At 43.5% G+C, this 20907-nt stretch overlaps 2 protein-coding genes across 6 annotated transcripts; both read right to left on the reverse strand.

Annotated features, from left to right (window-relative positions):
- Window positions 1–278: 278 nt before the first annotated feature.
- On the reverse strand, window positions 279–5078 carry LOC141023290 (uncharacterized). 5 transcript variants are annotated; one of them, XR_012184118.1, is made up of 8 exons: window positions 4260–5028; window positions 3693–3830; window positions 3550–3600; window positions 2374–2526; window positions 2033–2134; window positions 1597–1679; window positions 730–863; window positions 279–643 (listed from the first exon to the last, which is right to left on the reverse strand). XR_012184118.1 is itself a non-coding variant. In XM_073499846.1 (7 exons), exons 1-4 carry the CDS (start codon window positions 4452–4454, stop codon window positions 2491–2493), a joined length of 420 nt encoding a protein of 139 aa, XP_073355947.1. In that variant the 5' UTR covers window positions 4455–5078; the 3' UTR covers window positions 279–643; window positions 730–863; window positions 2033–2157; window positions 2374–2490. The 5 variants fall into 5 exon arrangements, 4 of the variants coding, with proteins under 4 accessions (XP_073355947.1, XP_073355944.1, XP_073355945.1 ...); XM_073499846.1 differs by lacking the exon at window positions 1597–1679 and having other exon boundaries at window positions 2033–2157; window positions 4260–5078; XM_073499843.1 differs by lacking the exon at window positions 1597–1679.
- Window positions 5079–5252: 174 nt separating this feature from the next.
- On the reverse strand, window positions 5253–20404 carry LOC109760213 (protein ROOT HAIR DEFECTIVE 3 homolog 1). The gene is made up of 22 exons (XM_073499842.1): window positions 20082–20404; window positions 19046–19112; window positions 18828–18930; window positions 17788–17858; window positions 17587–17650; window positions 17422–17487; window positions 17250–17297; window positions 16835–16897; window positions 16699–16755; window positions 16413–16571; window positions 9961–10029; window positions 9800–9891; window positions 8997–9075; window positions 8755–8920; window positions 7890–8014; window positions 7495–7757; window positions 7321–7417; window positions 7077–7235; window positions 6885–6989; window positions 6430–6524; window positions 6246–6342; window positions 5253–5809 (listed from the first exon to the last, which is right to left on the reverse strand). Exons 1-22 carry the CDS (start codon window positions 20254–20256, stop codon window positions 5453–5455), a joined length of 2577 nt encoding a protein of 858 aa, XP_073355943.1. The 5' UTR covers window positions 20257–20404; the 3' UTR covers window positions 5253–5452.
- Window positions 20405–20907: the final 503 nt, after the last annotated feature.

Consider the following 20907-nt stretch of genomic DNA (forward strand, 5'->3'; position numbering starts at 1 on the left):
AGCGTATTTTGGCAGTAATTTCCAATGCCTTTTCTGAGATGTATATATACTTCTCATAGGCACCATGATTGCATCTCCACTGATGGTCAAGCAAGGAAGGAAGAGCCTTCTCATAACAAGATTATCTGGAATGGTACTGCCTTTTCTACAGTAAACTGCGTGCTTGTGTTTCTTGATGTGGCATGACTTAGGAATTAATGTTTTTTTTTCTGTTTTGAAGGCGCGTCGATGTTACTCTTGTCATTGTCCTTCACCTGGAAGGCTTTAGCACCTTATTATGGCACTCTTGCTGTTGTTGGCACTGTCCTGTAAGTGGTTTACATTCACCTAATATGGTGTTCTCCTGGTTTTTCATTATCACTAATTTTAGCTCATAACTAACTTCAAATCTTGATAGTAATTTTATGAGTGCGGTGTGAGCACACAACACCCACAAACCAATTTCAGTAATCTCCATAAGCCACCTAAGTGCGATGTGAGCACCCCACTTTAATATCTGACCCGCCTAAAATATATAACCAATGTTTACTCCATCACACAATCCTTGTGCTCCAGCTTCTAATCTTCAAATCATACATCAGATGTAGCATCATCTATGACTTGGGTGTTCCTTTAGTAGTTGTAAACATCTAGATGCCAATACCTACAGGAAGTTAAGCTAGGGATTAGAAATCTAAGTTCAGTCGCAGCCCACAGGGCCTGGGGGACGGGGAAAGTTTTCGACTGTACCTGATGTGTTGGCGATATTTAAAGGCTCACACAATCATCATTCTGTTTAAATGGGTTCCCTGGTTCTTATCAAGGGCAGGTCCTAGCGCGGTAATCACCTGTGGCATGGTCATTCCTCCAGAAACAATTATTTTCTGTAGAGAGATAATAGTAGAAACTTACGATTAGAAATTCCGGTGATATAGTAAGAGTGCTATTAAAAGGACCATCAAACTTAGCAACCTCAAAAAGGAGTCATTACCAAAATAAGCTTAGGCTAGATTGAGATGTTACAAAAAAAACAGCGAACAAGAGGATAAGATGATATCTGAGTGATTTCTGGTAGAGAACCTAACAACAACAACATATAGTATTCGCAAGTGTTCATAGGATTTAGCAGTTAAAGGACCGCTCTAAAAGACATCAAATTACCAGACAAATGTGTAAAGGCCCCATAACCTTGAAGTATCTCTAGCTGGCCTTTTCAGGGCTTGCACAACAAATTTATGTACGAGAGACTGATTTAAACCACCTTATATATAGACTATAGGTTAATCCTGATAAGCTAACTATTAAGATAAGCCCAGCCAGGCTACATTAAACTTAATTTTTTGGGTGAACCTTTACACTCTTGAGATTTAAGTGTTTAGTTGTCACAAATTACAACTAAAGGATAACACTTTCCTGAAAGTGAACTATTTCAAGAATGAGGTAACACAGAAAAAGAGCACACACAAGTATGGTATGAATCTTTATGTAGCTAATAATGAAAATTATAAATCAAAATTCTTGAAAGCATATAAATGAGTAAATTATCCAGAATGAAGCATGCAAATGTTGTTGATGCCATGAATCCATCTGTAGAAAGCGTTGTGCATAAACAAGTACCTGAAGAATCATGCTCGATGTTATAAACCCAAATGCGTATTCACCAGCACGAGGATGGCTAATTATTGCCACTTCTTTAAATGCTGATGTATTTTGATATGTCAAATGAATAAAACACATTATAAGAATTTTTTCTGGTTGGACAGAAGAATATTCCATCATTTTATTCTCTCTAGTTAAGCAGTTGTGCATGATACATTATGTGTCATAATGAATCGGTCCCGACTGTAAATTATTCTCTTATGAGCAGAATATGGCTTAAAAAATTAGACAAGTGCAAAAAGCTACAAACAACAGTACATCACACATGCAACCTTTTTATGTATAAGCAACAAAAATGGTTATATCATATATCTCCAGTGGCGAAATATTACGCAACGGTTAAAACAAAATTAGCATGGTAAAGTATATACATTTACGGAGAAGAGACCAATACCTGAGATGCATTAGGAATCATCAATCAAGCTGTTGGCATGGAAAATAAAACCATAGATGTATTAATCTTCTGACTGGAGGTGGAATCAGCCAAGCTTCCCACCTTGACATAAGAGGTGAGTTTCACTATCAAAATATATCAATGCACAACCATAAATCAATGCACTAAAAGCTCATAACATCAGATTTTTGTTCAAGCAATCACAATTCGATCATATGAACCATGCACTTGTAATCATCATTCAGGAGGTAGAATATCAAATCGAAAGAAAAACGGAAGAAGGATTCCAGGAATCGCGATGCCTCAGAAGGAAGGCAGTAGTATGAGGAAGAGGACCTCACCTTAATGTCGAAGGCAGCAAGGCATCAAAACCAGAATGTAGAACAGAGGATTGAAGAAAACTTGGTTAGACCATTTGACTGCGTCCCTCTCAGATCTGAGTCCTGTAAACCATCTCGCTATCCGCACCCACGCGTCCCTCTTAGATCCGAGTCCTGTAAAAACACTAAACTCCAACTAAGAGGGAGAACATGAGCTAAGCGCAAACACGACAAAAAATAGAAGAAAATAATGTTTGAGAAGATTGGAAAAGATAGATAATGTTTTCTCTCGGATGCCAACCACAAGGGTAAGCATGTATTATGTAGACATATCAACATGGCATCAATTCAGATCACCCCTCTGCTTGTATGATTTTCATGGAGAAAGATTTTAAACCAAAAATCATCAACAAAGAACAAATCAAGTCAAAAAATTATCAACTCATCGAGAGGCCAAAAGAGAGACCAGATAGCAAAAAAATATAGCTGAAAAAACAAAACGAATAACAAAATCATAAGTTGTTGCGACAGATCCCTCAGAGTGATAACATAGATCTCATCAATGTATGAATCAGGCCACTGCTTTTTAACATCACAAATATTCAGCGGGATCCGCGAACGACAATCTCCAATCCATAGGAAAGAAAAATCAAATAGAAACCATCTGCAGCACCCTCAGCTCAGGTCCGCAGTTATTTGACGTTGAGAATTTCACAAAAAATGGACGAGCTGTCAGACAATGGTTTCTAGGCAAATACATCTCCATCAGACCACAACGATGTTTGCTGCTCATATTTTCATCCAGGACACCAGAAGAGACACACAACCAAATAATAGTAGAACAAAAGTGAAGGAAGAGGATCAAGGAACAAATAGAATACCAAATCGGTACACCAAGAACAACAAAAGATCAAATCGGTAGCCCTCGGGGATTATGAGAAAAAATGGCATGGAGAACACCAAAACCTATAATCTGGAGTTCTAGACATGAGGATACATGCAAATTCGCATTAGGTGCATGTTACACGGTCAACTCGATTACTTGTAGAGTCAAATCTTAGCATTTAGCATCGTTTTGCAAATTAGCATTGTCATACTGACTTTCATAGCCCGCCTTCAAATTCTTACTAATATAGCCACTTTAAAATTCTTCAAAGCAATTATTGTCTCAGTCTGGTTATAAAGCCTGATATTGACCTTGTCTACACTGCGACAGCCCTCGTCGCTTCCATAGCACGAGCACTTAGCCTGAAGAAAACATCAAGAATCAAAGTACAGTGAGTGAAAAAACAAAGCACAACGACAACACTAATAATTTTAGCATGAAAAGAAGCATCAACCAGATGAACTGCAGCTCCCATGCAAAGCAAGGCTTCTTTAGGATTTTCCCTGAGAGATAAGAGGTTGACACCACCGCACAAGTTCTTAAGCTGTTGGAAATCAATCAGAAGGAAGAAGACAACACCATCATCTTCAACCTGTGAATGTAGTCATAAGTGAATTTCCTAGAACAGAATATCCCTCCATGTCTAATGACAAAAGCACACTATGAAGTGATGTGTTTAAATCATTTCTATATTATTAGAAATCTATTGTGCAACTATATGATGCTATGATTTCATTTTTCAATTGGAACATTGCATCGTCCTTCGGGTAGCTACAGCAGCAGCATATTGGAGTATAACTGTATAACTAATCTTATGATACTACAAAGCGGACTGCAAAAGTATCAGACTTATTCACAAAACTACAAGCTCCTTTTCATTCATTTTTCAGCTAACAAATCATCAATACAGTAGATGGCTTTAATTATTCAGGCAAAAATGCTATAGATATCTTAAGAACAAATAATAATAATTTCCAAAAAAGCATATTTTGAGCATAACGATTATGTGTTGCTTATTCACCTTGGCCGCCATGGCTTCCTGCTCCAAGCCCGTGCAGACCCATATCCTCCATGGTTTGTTGTTCCAAAACTGAGCAGCCCCTTCTTCATGAGAGAAGAAAGGAGAAACGACGAACACACACACATACACAGAGACGGGAGAAGAGAATGGACAGAGACGTGCTACCCTAACGAAGTTGGAGGAGGCGAGGATCATACTACACACCGGTTGCCTTCCCAGTTCGTGCCAATCTTGCTAAGGGGCACCGGCCTGCTGCATGGGCCTCCGCCCGCCAGCCAACACCCATGATCGGCCACCACGGACGGCGCGCACCTGAAGACGACCAAGGGTCGTCGCTCGCGGCGCCGCTCCTGTCTTGACGGCCGCTGCCACCTGTCTAGGGCATCGCACTGCACGCCGCGCTCGCCTGCACTGGCCGTCAACCCGCATCGCTGGAGCCGACGCCAGCACTGGGTCTCCTCTTCTTCCAGATCCCGGCCGGCAACTGAGACGGGTAGAGCTCCTCCCCATGTCTTCCTCACGGGATGGGCTCTCCTCCTCCCGCAGCTTCCTCTCTCGCTGGCATAGTGGACTGGAGTATATGAGGATGCGGTGGTGGTGCAGCTAGCCGGTGGCGCGCGGTGCGGGAGGCCATGGGAAGGAGGGAGGAGGCGCCGCCAGATGGGGAGGAAGGCGGGTGGGGAGAAAGGAGCGGGCGCCGCCGGGTGGAGGGGAGGTGGTGTGAGGGAGTGGAAGGAATCGATGAGGGCGTGATCTGTTTTGACCGCTCGATCTAGGGCTTTTTCACCGGGAGCGTCATTGGTCATGAACCCAGTCGACGAGCCCTTCGCTGCAGCATGGACCAATGATTATATGGGTCCACTGGCAGCCACCCAGCGAAGCAGCGCGAGGTGTAACAAAATCTAGCGGTGAATAGTAAAAATCAATGGTGAAAAATGAGCGAGCGAGCTGATCGAGTGGCCAGCGATCACGCGCGTGCGAAGGCCTCCAGAATGGCGGGTACTCTAAAAGGCTTTATATGTTCGATGCTGATGAAAATGTCATATGGTGACATGCTTCTACACATTATAACCTTCCTTACAAAATTGCAAGAGAGAAAGGGTGCTACATTATTCTCTCCGGGTATATACTCACCAAGATCGTTTGCTATATGCATTCAGTTGGGGGGAAAAGATGCTCAAACCCCCCAGGGATCACACTATGGAATAAGCACTGCTGGACTCGTTGTCAGGTGCTCGTCTTGGTTTCTGGTCCTCTGCCACTTTGCGGGGTGACGCCTTGGGTGACGGCGGTGAGGAGTGTGACGGGGACGATACCGATCTGCGCACCGGGCTCGGCGGCGTGTGTAGCCTCCGCAGTTCACTCATCGAGCTTTTGGGGCTCAGGAGTAGCGGAGGTGGCGGTTGCTGTGCCTCCGGAGCTTCTGCGGCCGGAGGGCGGTGCTGCTGCCCTTGTTGTTGCGGCGGATGCTGCTGATCAGTTGCGACTTTGTTTAGAAGATTCTGCAGAGTGGGTAGTAGTTTTGCTGAAACAGATAGGATCCCAGGAACCTGCAGAGTAACATCAATTTAATTTATGTGTTCATGAAGGTGAAGAGGGTTCAGTTCAATTTGTCACAAGCTTATTTCGGAATAAACAGAGTTAAAGCTAACTAATAGGTCCCTTCTGTCCTCCTAAAATGGACTATTCAATGTTAGGAACAACTGATTTTAGGAGCATAGAAACCCATGCCTCGTAATTTACTTGTTCTATAAAGTACTGTAGCTCAATAGACAATGCAGTTTTGATCTCTAAACTCGTGCTTCCTCCACAATATGTTGTACTGAAGTTGAGACACTTATTTTGGGACGGAGGGAGTACGAAATTAGTTTGACATTCTGTGCATTTCTTCAACACACCTTCTGCACAGATGATTTCACGATAGCATTGTACAACAAGAAAAATACTACTACTCCGTTCCATTTTAACAAATGTTCAACATCTTACCATTCCATTTTGGAATTCTCTGCCAATATCTAGCTGCACTGCTAAAGCTCTGACAAGTAAATAACCCACAAATAGCAAGAACACGTATATAGGATTCCTGCACAGCAGAACAAGAATGACAGCACCATGTTAATAGTTTTTAGTTTGTGTAAGAAACCCCTGCGCATACTGTTGAGCTGCGTACCTCAGAAGCATCATGATCTCATCAAAACCAAGAACTGCCATAGCAACCAGCGCCCAAGGAGGAGGCAGTCTGCCATTACCGCGCCTGTGAGCTTGCTGGAGTGAGATAAAAAAAGAGTTCAAGTCAAAGACAATACAATAAGAATCTATTTCCCCCTCTAGAAAAAAGAAAGCATCATCAGAAAATAAAATCGAATCCACCACTACACAAAAAAATGCACAGTCATGAATAATCCAATTTATGGAGGGGAGCAATAAATTCTTCAAACTGAACAATTCTCTAATGCAACTATAGAGGTATTCTAAAGCCCTTTACTTCTTAAATGCAAAGGCATCATACCTGCCATGGTTCCTGAAAAGAGTTGTTCTACAGAAATAAATAATTTGCTAGCACAACATCTCTGAATATTAAATACACTAAAAGAGACCAAAACTATGTATTAAATAAATTCAAACCTGCGTTGATACTGCTTGTGTAATGGTGAACTCAGTTTCTGATTGGAACTGCTTCCACACTGACTTGCACTGAGCTGGAGTAATAAGCGTATGCTTTGGATGAACCTGTTTCAGTTGTTTGGTGAAGTGATGGATCCTCGGTATAAGCAATTCCACTTTTTGCTGCATGAATAACAATAAACACTAAACTACCTCTTCCCAGCTAGTTGAAGCAAGCGGGTCACCAGAAGAAGCACTTGAACTCATTGACGCAACAGAACCATCTAGAAGTGTGGAAATCAGAATGTTTTCAATCCTATCTGGCTTGTCATCCCAGCGAATGACGGCTAATACAGACAGAAGTTTGAGAGCCTGCAATGTAAGTGTAAGAGCACTTAACAATAAAACAAAGGGATATATTGTTTGTCATCATGTTAGAAAGGCGAGAATCCTGTACAGCAGATCGAGCCTCCTTTGCTATTGCACGGACATCTTCCTTTCCTGTCCAGGTCCTTGGCATTGAGTCCTTGTCATGACTAAACACCACTGTGAACCTGGCAATAACAAGGAACTTTATCAGAAGGTTATAATATTGATTGGTACATGGAACAATCAATAAGTATTTCTGTACCTTTCCTTCATATGCATCAAAATTTTGCTAGCTTCTTCTTTAGCCTTATTTTCCACAATGCTTTGACCATAATCCCTTAATTTTGACACCATTTCTTCTGAGAATTCGCTTCCCATTTCAAACCCAGAAAGGGCTTTAAAAACCTCTGGCAGGATGGCCTGCGTCTCACGTTTATAGAGGCTTTCTATTGATGCCCAAGTTGTTTGGCCGGCGGCATCAAAAAGAGATTCCACAGGTTCAACAAGTGCTTTTCTTAGTTTCTCCTGAAAGTATACATAACTTAAATTATGACCACGAGGTAACCAAATGCTATAGCAAGTGCCAAAAATATGCAGAAGCAAAGTATGTGCTGAGAAACTAATAAAAAAAACCTTCTCTAGGTTTCCATACTTAACCTTAGCATGATTTGTTAGTTCTGTTAGCTTGCTTTCACGAACTGAAAGTGCATGGTCTTCAATATCACGCCGAACTTTCTCTAGGATTTTAGAGTAGTCCCAATCCGCCTGCTTGATTACAGAATCTAGAAATGAAGACTTGTCAGATTGCAGTTTCGGTTTGAAGGGGTTGGTATTCCAAAGAAACAGACAAAATTGCCTTCCCAAATTGCATATCTTACAGGCACATGAAGTAGATAGGACAGACCCAGTGCATAGAAGCTCCCACACAAGGTGGGGTCTGGGGAGGGATTATAGGAACCTAGTCTTACCCCTGCAAAGTGCAATGCAGAGAGGCTGGTTCGAACCCAGGACCTCTTGGCACAAGTGGGGAGGACTTCCCCACTGTGCAATGCCTGCCCTCAGGCACATGAAGTAGATACAGGGATAAAAATGCAATACCAGAACAATAAGGTACACTGGCTCTAGACAAACCCAATGTACTTGGACTTCAAACATCACACTACTTCAATACAGGGAGCATATGATGGCTTGAAAGTTAGATTTATGGGAATCTCAGGATTGCTGGGAATCCTAACCGCAGAAATGAGATAGCAATAAGAATGTGGTGGGAATATCAGATACCTTCCTATTTCAAAGGGAATGCAAAACTCCTAAATCCCAGAAACTTGTTCCTCCCGTAATCTAATATTGCTAACTACTCTAGGTTCTTGTGTCAAACTCAGGAACCTTATCGGATTACCCTCTGATTCCAGGGAAGCCAACTGACATTCTAGTTACCAATCCCCATCAATGTAGTCCTTGAATAAATTCTACATCATTGGGAAAATAATATTTATACAAATTATCAAGCGTGCAAATTTACCTGCGCACCCTTGATTAAATTCACTGAGAGAGGATTCAGTAGTTTCTCGAACAGATGCTGCGAAACCTTTTCCACTCTCAAGAGATTGATCAAGGCCGGTTTTAAATTTTTCAAGAGCCTTAGTACGTAGATGACTCAAATTTTTCTGGAATGCAGGCTGGACAAGCTGCAAAGAATATGGGACAAAATAAGTGAAATGAAGGGGAAGGCGTAACAATGCCTATTGTACAATAGCACCTTACATTCAGTATTCTAGATTCCAGCAGTTGCCGTTTGGCCTTCCTAACAGCTTCATCAAAATAGACAGCTTCTTTGTCATACCTGACAAATAATGATGCACCTTAGTTTTATTCGTCAACATTAGTTTCCGTTTTATTAGAGAAAAATCAACATCAGTGTCCTGTTATCACAAATATAGGGAATTCACAAAGGCCAAGATAGACAGTCAAATAACAACTTCTAGATTCAATGCCAGTACTTCGGTGATTGGATCACAGAGACGAGAAAGACACCAGCAATTGTATATGCAATTTAAAAAAATAAGGAGGCAGAGTAAGAAATGTATATTCTGTAATAATCTTGAAACAGTAGATCACCAATTTTTTCAGAGTAAGAAAGTATGTGCCCTAAATAGTGATAAAGTGTCTCATTCTTGCGACATTGTATGATTCGGTGGCAGAGTTTTTAGATCTAGTAGAGATGAATTGTTGCTTCAGGGGTGGTTGCTTTGATTCAGAAAATGTTGTATTTCTCTGTTTTCTGAGCCAAACTCTGTCTTGTCAGTTGAATGAAATGAAAGGGGCCCCTTAACTAAAAAAACAGAGGCAAACCAATATTATTTCTTATATAAATATCCCAGTACTCACATTAACCATATGTCAAGAGTGCTGGAAATTTTAGAGATTTTCTTTGCGAAGTACAACATGTTCATCAATCTACTGGTAGATGCATAGAACATACAAGTGAACTTTGTGCGGTCGCAAGGACCGAGAATCATGTTGAACAAACCACCAGGATGAACAACTAAAATAACACGCAGGCTTACTCTTCCATGTGGACCTCCACAATAGATCCAAGTTTTTTCCCAAAACCGAGTACTGAACCAGCCTGTACATCATTCTCCAAATCTAGCCATTCCTAAAGATCAAAAACATATTAGCGAACGCAAAACATCCATGAGTATTAAATGATAAGTGAAGTTCTTACAGCATCCGAGGTTAGGCAGCCAAACCTCTCATTTGCAATTTCATCACAGCGAACAGTAGCAACCATTACCTTGCATGATGAAGCAAATGGAATAAATCAACAAGTAGCAAGTTTGGGTCGTTTCTTCTGTTGGTGGTGCTTCACCTGAGCATAACATGTAGGTTCGTAATCACAGCAAACAATTATAACTGATGATGTTTGACATGTTCCGTTTCAACTGTTGACAAATACCTAGTCTGCCGCTGAATGAGTCCTACTCCTGTTCTATGGGGTCTGCAAGGCATCTATCTATCCATGCACCAACGTGCTCACACAACTAGCGCATGTAATTCTCTCTCCCTACACAAAATATGACTATCATGGTACCAGATTAATCCCAGATCCTGCCATGGCTCCCAAGTAGGGCCCGTCGCGGCCACAGCCATCTCTGCCCTTTCACGCCCTGCAACCCACCTCCTTCCCGCTGCTCTTCTCCCTCTCTCCTTCCAGTTTCGCGGCGTGAACAGGCCATCACCGTCGTGCTCGACCTCCACACTAGGCCATACTCCACATGGAAAGAAGCTCATGGAGCTCCTCGTCTCCAGCTACAACATCGGCGATCACATCGACACCGATGCGGAGCTGCAGCTCGCCGACAACATATGTGATGAGGACATCCCTACCACTGTTACACCCACAACCCCTGCCGCTCACATGTTCAACTTAGAGCAAGACAAAGATGAGTCACTAGAGCTCGCGCACACCAATTAAATTATCAGGTACTTTCATTTCTCGGAACTAATTGTAATGTTCATGAGAATATGATACTGCCTAAATTACATATGTTTGTATTGCTCAGGAATGAAGGGACTAGCATGGATAATGGGACGAGCATTAGAGCATGATCAAGCATAGAGATGAAGGAGAGTGCTTGGGGAAAGACAATGAAGCCTCAAGTGGAGATTTAAGAATTAGGAAGCTACCATGATGACACATGAAAACATGAATGAGATATACAAGATGAGACTTCATATTTTCGTACATAGCTGATATAAGGGATCGAGGACAGGGCACACCATACACTCCAGGCTGGTGCAGCTGGTCGAGCACCGAGGATGCCAAGAGCATCGCAAAGGGAGCGTCGTGTCAAATGGCATGTGCCATGCCTGAACCATGCCAGCCCAGGGGCAACGACCTGCTTTCTATGGAGATGGATTGGGGCACCAAATCCACTGTGGATGATGGAGCGCTTGCGCTTAGTTTGACGAGGGTGGGCTTCGCAAGCCATAGGAATTGTGCCCGCCATGGCTTGGCATGGGTGTGGAGGAAACACCATGTGTGCCAGACGATGGGAAACCAGCAGCCAACGAGCCACATATAGAGAGCAATGCCAACTTGGACGTCGACCCGTTGGAGGAGCATGTTCTACACATCGACGAAAGAAATCTTCGGTGTCTTTGTCTGGATGATCTTCTCCAACATCTGATGACGTTGCTGCTGGTCGCGGATGAGAACAAGGACGAGGAATCGAAGATTGATGCGCCAACGTCGTGCCGTGTGTCGGCGATGGACTTGAGGTGAGCGCAATAGCCCTTGGTGCCTTGCACATGCTGGTACAACTTTGACGTTAGATGAAGCACAAGGGTGCGCTTGTTGTTAAGGAAGACGGACTCAACTACAACCCATGTCTGGCGCGTGCACTTGGAAGTGTCCATGACCATGGTGACCAACTCCGCAGAGATGGTGACGTAGATCCAAGACCTACGGATGAGATTGACAAGCCACTACTTAGCTCCATGAGCCCCTTTCATGTGGAGTAGTTGTGGAGAGAGACAGAGAGAGGGAGAGAGAGAAAGGGAGGGAGGGAGGGAGGAAGAGAGAGGGAGAGGATTACATGCACTAGATCCTAGCATTGCATGAGAGAGACAGAGGGAGGATTGCATGCACTGATCCTAGCATTGCATGAGCATGTTTGTGTTTTATATTTATGATGCCTTTTGATTTTCTGTATTTGGCATTTGGCCTCCCTTCTGTACTTGTATATATGATGGCTTTGGCCTCTAGATAATACTAAGTTGCTATTCCTAACATGGTATCAGAGCCCTAGATTTTTTTTCTCACACGCGCAACTCGTGCTCTTCTGATCCAATTTCTCGCGGCGGCCGTCGCGCTTGTATATATTGCTGCTGCTACTTTGCTATACCCATGTTCCTGATCTGCTGTGTATTCGTCCACGTCAGAACGTCATCAATCGTTGGCTGCCGCCACCTCGATTCATCTGCCTTCATCCAGATTGAGTCACCAAATCAATTCCATCTCCTCCGAGTGCAGACTGTCGTCCGCGTCCACCCGATTCTGCCCAAGATCGGCCGTCGGGTTCCCGTGCTATATCGGCCGTTGACCGCCGGTTCCCGTGCTCGATCGGGCGCCGGCCACTAGATCCATCTCACGCGCGTGCTTTGATTGCAGGGATGTGAATCGATCCACCTATGCATGTCTGTGTGCGTGCGCGCTCCCTGCACGGCCCACTCTACTTTGGGCTGCACGACACACTCTACCTCGACCTCTAACATTGTGTCCCTACCTACGCATGAGATTGCGCAACTCCAATGCCTTTTTGCTGCTTGGGATTCTTCACCGACAGGTTCTATAGGTTCTGCGCCTGAGTTTTGCATTGAGAGACCACCTTCTACTCATTCAGGTACATCCTCATTGATTCTTGATACTGGAGTGTCTTTTCATATAACTTATGATTCTTCGACTTTGACCTCCATTCGACCTATTGAGTCTCCTATTAGTGTTTTTACTATTGATGGTACTCCCCTCCCTGTCGCTAGTCGATGCACTCTTAGCACATCCACCTTTCATGTTCCCTCTGTTGCTCATGTTCCTCAACATAGCATGCACCTCTTTTCAGGTAGTCAGATTGTTGACTCTCGTTGTAGCATCAATCCCGACTTTGGTTCATGTTCTGTTCAGGATCACCGCACAGGCACTCTGCTTGGTGCTGGCCCCGACGCCGTGATGGTCTCTCGGAGCTTGACTAGCTTCGTCTTCCCTCTGATGCCGCCACTGCCGGTCTCCCGGCCCTGTTGCTGCATCTGCTAGCTCTTTTCAGTAGTGGCATCATCGCCTTGGCCATTTATGTGATTCTCATCTCTCGTCTTTAGTTCATCGTGGTGTTCTGGGACCTGTATCCGGTAACGCTTCGTTGGATTGTCTGGGTTGTAGGCTTGGTAAGCAGATTCAGCTACCCTATCCTCATAGCGAGTCCGTGTCCGAGCATACTTTTGATCTCGTTCACTCAGATGTTTGGGGTCTGGCTCCCTTTGCTTCGAAAGGGGGTCATTGCTACTATATTATCTTTATAGGCGATTTTACTCGCTACACTTGGATCTATTTCATGTCTTCTCGTAGTAAAATCTTAACTATATACAAAAAATGATGCCATGGTTCATACCCAGTTCTCCACTCCTATATTCGTGTTTTCGCGCAGATTCTGCTGGTGAGTATATCTCTCGTGCATTGCGAGGATTTCTTGTTGAACAGGGTACCCTTCCCAAGTTCTCTTGTCCTGGTGCTCATGCTCAAAATGGTGTGGCTGAACGCAAGCACCGTCACCTTCTTGAGACAGCGCGTGCAATGATGATCACTGCCTCTCATCTGTCTCACTTTTGGGCTAAGGCTATACCCACTTCCACTTGTTTCATCAGCATCCAGCCATCTGCTGCTTTGCAGAGTGGTATTCCTTTTGAACGACTTTTGATCGTTCTCCTAATTATTCGGTGCTTCGTTTGTTTGGTTGTGTTAGCTATGTTCTTCTTCCTCCACGTGAACGCACCAAAATGACCGCTCAGTCTGTTGAGTGTGTCTTTCTAGGATACAGCGATGATCATAAGGGTTACCGGTGTTGGGATCCTGTTGGTCGACGGATGCATATTTCCCGGGATGTGACCTTTGATGAGTCTCGTCCTTTTTACCCGCATCCATCCTCCTCGACCTTTTCTGTGGAGGACATCTCTTTTCTCACATTTCCCGATACACCTCCCTATGTGCCCCATATTCCTACCCCTGTTGTTGTAAATATGGCGCCGTCCTCTCCCACAATTTCTTCTCCTCCCTTGTCGCATGACTCTCCACCTTCATCCCCGACACCTTCTCTGTCTTCACCTTCATCAACAATGCCTTCCCTGTCAGCACCGATGTCTTCCCCGTCTTCATCTCCGGTGATTCCTAATCGTCCATTTTCTCCTTTCCATTACACTTGTCGTCCACGTGTTGTGGATGCGTCCACTGACGCGCCATCTACTTTTGGTGTGCCCTCTTCCTCTTCTCAGCCGACTTATGGTCTTCGGACCCTTGTCCTCATCCTGACTTGAGCCTACCTCTTATCGTGATGTTGTTGTTCATCCTGAATGGCAGTTTGCGATGGCAGAGGATATTGCTGCACTTGAGCGCCACTGGAATGTGGGATCTGGCTTCTCTTCTTCCCCGTGTTCGTTCCATCACTTGTAAGTAGGTCTATAAGATTAAGACTCACTCTGATGGTTCTCTTGAGCGTTATAAAGCTCCTCTTTGGCTCGTGGCTATCAGCAGGAGCATGGTCGTGATTACAATGAGACATTTGCTCCCGTGGCCCATGTGACCACTGTTCACACACTTCTCGTCGTGGCTTATGTTCGCCATTGGTCTGTGTCTCAGCTTGATGTTAGGAATGCCTTTCTTAATGGTGAGTAGCGTGAGGAGGTTTATATGCAGCCACCACTTGGGTATTCTGTTCCTGATGGCATGGTTTGTCATCTTCGTCGCTCTCTCTATGGTCTTAAGCAAGCCCCCCGCGCTTGGTTTGAGCGTTTTGCCTCTGTGGTGATTGCAGCTGGTTTTTCTCCTAGTGCTCATGATCCAGCGCTGTTTGTCCACCTTTCTGCTCGTGGTCGCACTCTTCGTCTTCTATATGTTGATGACATGATCACTATCGACGATCTTTAGTACATTGCCTTTGTGAAGGCCCGTCTTAGTGAGCGGTTTCTTATGTCTGATCTTGGTCCTCTTCTTTACTTTCTTGGGATTGAGGTTTCCTCCACCTCTAATGGCTTTTTATTTCCAAAGAAAAGTATATCCAGGATCTTCTTGCTCGTGCGGCTCTTAGTGATGAGCGCACTGTTGAGACTCCTATGGAGCTTAATGTTCACCTTCATGCTTCTGATGGTGAGCCCTTGTTTGATTCGACTCATTATCACCATCTTGTTGGGAGTCTTGTCTATCTCGCCATTACTCGTCCGGATATCTCTTATCATGTCCATATGTCAGTTTGTTTCTTCTCCCACTTCGGTTCACTATAGTCACCTTCTTCCTAATCTACGATATCTTCGTGGCACGATCTCTCACCGTCTCTTCTTTCCTCGTTCCAGCTCGTTACAGCTCCAGGCCTATTCAGATGCTACCTGGGCTAGTGATCCTTCGGATCATTCACTTTCTGCTTACTATGTCTTTCTTGGTAGTTCTCTCATTGTCTGGAAGACGAAGAAACAGACTGCAGTTTCCCGTTCTAGTGCAGAGGATGAGTTGCGAGCTATGGCTCTTCTCACGGCGGAGGTGACTTGGTTATGCTGGTTACTCGAGAATTTTGGTATTTCTGTTACAAGACCTACAACACTCTTGTCAAACAGTACATGTGCTATCAGTATTGCGCAGGACCCCGTGAAGCATGAGCTTACCAAGCATATTGGGGTTGATGCTTTCTTTGTGCGCGTTGGTGTGCAGGACCATGTTATTGCTCTGCAATATGTGCCTTCCAAGTTACAGCTAGCGAACTTCTTCACGAAGGCCCAGACTAGAGCGCAACATGGGCTTTACCTCTCCAAACTCAGTGTCGTGGATCCACCATGAGTTTGAGGGGTGGGGTGTTAAGAGTTATATTTATGATGCCTTTTGGTTTTCTGTATTTGGCCTTTGGCCTCCCTTCTGTACTTGTATATATGATGGTTTTGGCCTCCAGATAATACTAAGTTGCTATTCCTAACAGTTTGTACATGTATAGGACATGATCTGCATCCATATTCCATAGATAGATAACATGCATATCCTATGGAATAAGGGTAGGGCTCATTCAGCCGCAGACTATGTATTGTCTAGCAATTTTGTGTTAGATTTAAGATAATTAGCAAGATAAGCACTTCTTTAAGGAATAGCAAAAAGGTTTGAAAATATTGTATCGACAGGCATTAAGTAGGCTCAGGAACGATGCACTCCCATTTCATGTCGTCTCTTTTCCAGAATTGTTTTGGCTGTTGATTAAAAATCAGAGGACGAGTTCTTTTACATTAAAAAAACAGGCTTTAGAGGATTGGTGTAGATGGATACTGTGGATTTTCTTATGTATGATGCATTTGATGCATAGACCAACATTATGGAACTTAAAGTAACTCCTTTATGACTCATGTAATACCGATCCAGTGTACATCAAATTGTACCTTATGAGCAGGAAGATCAAGATCCTTGTTCTCTCGGATAATTTTCCAAATCTGCTGTGAACTAAACAAAAAACCTGAAGCAGGAACAACTCCTCTCCTATCACCTGCAAGACCTCCTGGTGCAATTGAATTTGCAAATCTCTGCCTAAGTTGTTGAACCTGGTCAAGGTAAAAGTAAGGCGCTTGAAAAATAATATATTTAGATTCTCTTTTTATTTGGAAAAAACGTTGTAAATTTATGTAGAAACAACTTTAGGCAACAAGTTTCAAGTAATTGTTGAAGTACCTGCTCTCTGAATTGTTCTTCTTTTTCTTCAAAACTGGGCAATGCGGTGACTTCGACCTTCATATTTACAAAAGGTGTTACAATCAGTATAGTCTATAAGTTAATCAAGATTGTATAGCAAAATCAGAAAGCCCACATTAAAAAATTCACTGAGAGGGGTATCCTTGTGTGCCTCTGGCTTAGGAACCGAGTTCCATATCTGATCAAATCAGTCACAAAATTAGAACCAGGGAATGGCAACAAACTACTCCCACTGTTCACCAATATAAGATGTTTTAGATTTTTCAATATGGACTACATACGGACTGAAATGAGTGAACAAACACACTAAAACTTGTCTATATACATCCGATTCAGAAAAAGGTTAGAACATCTTATATTTGTGAACAAAGGGACTCCCTCCGTTCACTATTATAAGATGTTCTAACTTTAGTGTGTTTGTTCACTCATTTCAGTAAGTATGCAGTCCATATTAAAATATTCAAAACATCTTATAATAGTGAACAGAAGGAAAAGTAAACAATCATGGAACAAGAATAGGATACCAGCACCTTTTGAATATCCTCCCTTAGAACTGGTTCTAGATGTTCAAGTGGAGTCTACATGAAAATAATGATGTGTCTGAGATTCGCCCAAATAAATGGAGCAAAGATTACATTTCTGATAATAAAAAGAATTTAGTAAATATATTCAAAATAGGAAGAGAACAAAGGAGAAGCAAACCCTTGTTTTATCGCGTATAACAAATAATAGTGTTGTCTTCCTGGGACTGAACAAACGCATCATGACCTACATACCAAGTCGTCCGAAAGTTATAAGTAAATCAGGACATATATCCCCATTGCTATGGAGGGTATACCTAAAAGAACAGAGATTGCACCTTGGTACCTGAAATACTGTCTTTAGAAGAGGTTTATTAGCAGCTTGCTCCCGACCAATATCATGGCACCACCTAGAAGAATACATGCAGTTAAAATATAAGGACTTGAGTGTACGGACAAAATCTCAATCTATAAGCATAAGGGGAGGGGTAGTTATCTTGACATCGAAAAATTGGAGCAGCATCCTGTATCACAGAGAATGACTCACATGTTAATCAGAACTATGTCGGAAATCGCAAGAGCAAATAATGAACTTTGCTTCTCAAATGCCGTATCATCCTAAAATGAGGCAAAAGCACAGATCATCAGAAAAGAAGTGTCCCCAGTAACCTCCTTACAGCAGTATGTCTAATAAGCCTCTACCATAGTTCCATATGACATGACCAAGTCGCTTTACCTCATGCAAGGTCACCTTTTGAACATAGTACTAATCAAACATGATACTACCTCAGTCCCATAATATAAGATGTTATTACAACCGATATACTCACATATTGGCTGTGATAACATCTTATATTACGAGACGGGGTAGTTTTTATTTCTGTTCTTTTGAGGATCAATCACGTTTATATTTGTTACTTGAAGACAGGAAAGCCAAATCAGTTGAGAATGCAGTGTTATTGCTTTGCTAAAGCACTATTTGCGAACTAAAATTTGCATTCTACTCCCTCCGTTCCTAAATATTTGTCTTTTTAGAGATTTCAAATGGACTACCACATACGGATGTATATAGACATATTTTAGAGTGTAGATTCACTCATTTTGCTCCGTATGTAGTCACTTGTTGAAATCTCTAGAAAGACAAATATTTAGGAAAGGGGGGAGTATTAAGAAATGATACCATACACAGGAGGAAAATACTCCTAATTATGTGAAGCTCCGGTCAGTACACTAACTGCGTCTGATGCCTGGATTATATGTAAATTAGGTAAATTATCGCGAAAGACAAATGGAAACAATCTGTTGATACCAGGTATCATTTCATAAATTCGTCCCATTCCATGCTTTAAGGTCCAAGTTTTTCTGGTCAGCGCACTAAATACTCACAGAATGAAGAAAGAAAGAGAAAATGCAGTGTCTTTATTTCCAATCTCCTAGGTCTAATTGACAGTTTGGTGATTGTTATGTCAAACTGTACCAGTAGCTATTCTAGTTACCAAGTCCATAACCTTCCAGTATCTCTCTAATGTTGCACTTTGCTACTCGAAAAGTCAAAACAAGGAAATTAAACTGTGCAAGTAAGCATACCTCTCCTCTTTCTCTTCCATCAGTACCTTCCAAATCCATTACAACAGTACAGGGCTCAACACCAACACAGCGTGCCATCCAGATGCCTTTGGTAGTTTGGCTCCTAGCGACAGAAATATACTATCAAATCTAAGAGTGTACTACATTTGAAAGCACAAATTCATGATAAGAGAAATGAAAAAATTGAAAGAAAGATAGGTAAAGAAAATTGAGTATACCTTCCCCTGAACGCATCCATCTCCCTAAAATTAGTCCCAAAGAGTAGGTTCAACAAGGTACTCTTTCCTGCTCAAAGTAAAGTATGATTAATGTTATGCCAACTAAAATTTGAAGTACGTACTGTCAATTTGTGATAAAGGGAAGGAAGTCCACACTCACAGATATCATCCAAGAATACATGTTTAAGTTCAGTATTAGACTATCAGTCAAATGATGAAAATAAGCATTTTACAGTTAATATCAGAGAAGACAAACAATAACCCCCAAGAAAAAGGATATACAGTGGATTTATAATTAACTGTTCATCAGTGGACTCTGATTCTTAGATGTCACTCATGTCAGCAAGTAAAGGGCTTCAAAGTAGATATGCACGAGCACGCTACTTTTACAATATACACATGTCACCCAGTTGGGGTTGCAAGGCTCAGTCGAAAAGGGTAAACCATGGTGGCTTACAAGTACTATGGCGCTATTGTCACCATAGCTTCGTAGAAATGGCAATGTCACGCACGAGCAACGCAGATTTCCCTCAATGTACATACACCGAAGCAAACAAGCAATGATGCACTGGTCCCCATGCAGCCACTACGAAATTACCCTCTAAACTGGCAAACTTATACTGGCAGTCTGAGTTCGGAATGATATGTAGTATGATATAACATGTCACTATTTTGCTACCCAAACTTACTGAACCCCGTCATTATTCGTCGGGCATCGGCCGAGCGTCAATAATCCATCCGAAGACGAGGGTACGCCCTGAAACAACGGGAACATGCTGCCGTTCTATCGGACAATTAACCGCATCATGGATAGAGGTTGACCTATTCGATCGACAAAATGGGCGTCCCCGACCCATGCACCAATTAATGTTCCAGAAGCAGCAGGAAACAAATCGGCGGCAGTGCGGATGCCCAGCGAAATTCACGAGCATTTGATCAAACAGGTGGCCAGCGCCGCGCATGGGATGGGAGCACGCCGGCCATACGATCGAGCCAACGCGACGGGCGTTCGCGCGCAGTGTACGTGCGTACTTACCGCTGCTCTGGGGGCCCATGATGGCAACGACGGCGTAGGAGAGCCCGCAGCCGGCGACGCCCGCGGCCGTCATGAACCGCTCCGCCGACTCGCCCGCGAACTCGCCCTCGCCGTCGATCAGCTGCACCGCCTGCGCCCCAACCGCAGCCGCAGCCGCCGCGTCCACCTCCGCCATCTCCGGTAGATCCAACGCGCACCGGTAGGGTTCGTGGGGTGCTGGGGAGGGGACGGAGGCGATCGATGACTGACGCGGTCGCTGGCTCGCTCCGTCCGCCCCGCGCCGCGCCTCGCTTTCTCTCCGGCGCCTCGGCTTTCGCGGGGCACGATTCGAGTGGCCTCCGCCGATTCTTTTGCATATATACCACGCCCAGTTTCTTTTTTTCCTTTTTGAACCCTGAATGTTTTTTTATATACAAGAATGCACATAAATGCCCACCACATCACAATTGCATACAAGATATACAATGCCATTACTAACATTTAAAATCATTTTTTTACCTTTCGGTCATTTCATCGAACATGTTAGACGCTAGGGTCGTGGCGACGGGTGAGGTCCGCAGGGGTAGAGCTTGCTGCTGCGGCTCGAGCAGAGACAACTGATGGAGGTGGTCTCGATGGCATAGCAGGCGAGTCGGGGCGGGAGTGTGGAAGGTGGCGTCCGTCACATGGTCATGGGAGCGCAAGAGAATGGTCGGGCCAACGCGGTCGAGTGGAGGAAGCGAGTGCTTGAGCTTGCGTTGGTTTTTCCCTTGAAGAGGAAAGGTGATGCAACAAAGTAGAATAACTACTTCCCAAAGCTTTTGAGAACCAAGGTATCAATCTAGTA

Source organism: Aegilops tauschii, chromosome 5, assembly GCF_002575655.3.
Source record: "Aegilops tauschii subsp. strangulata cultivar AL8/78 chromosome 5, Aet v6.0, whole genome shotgun sequence".
Lineage (NCBI taxonomy): Eukaryota > Viridiplantae > Streptophyta > Magnoliopsida > Poales > Poaceae > Aegilops > Aegilops tauschii.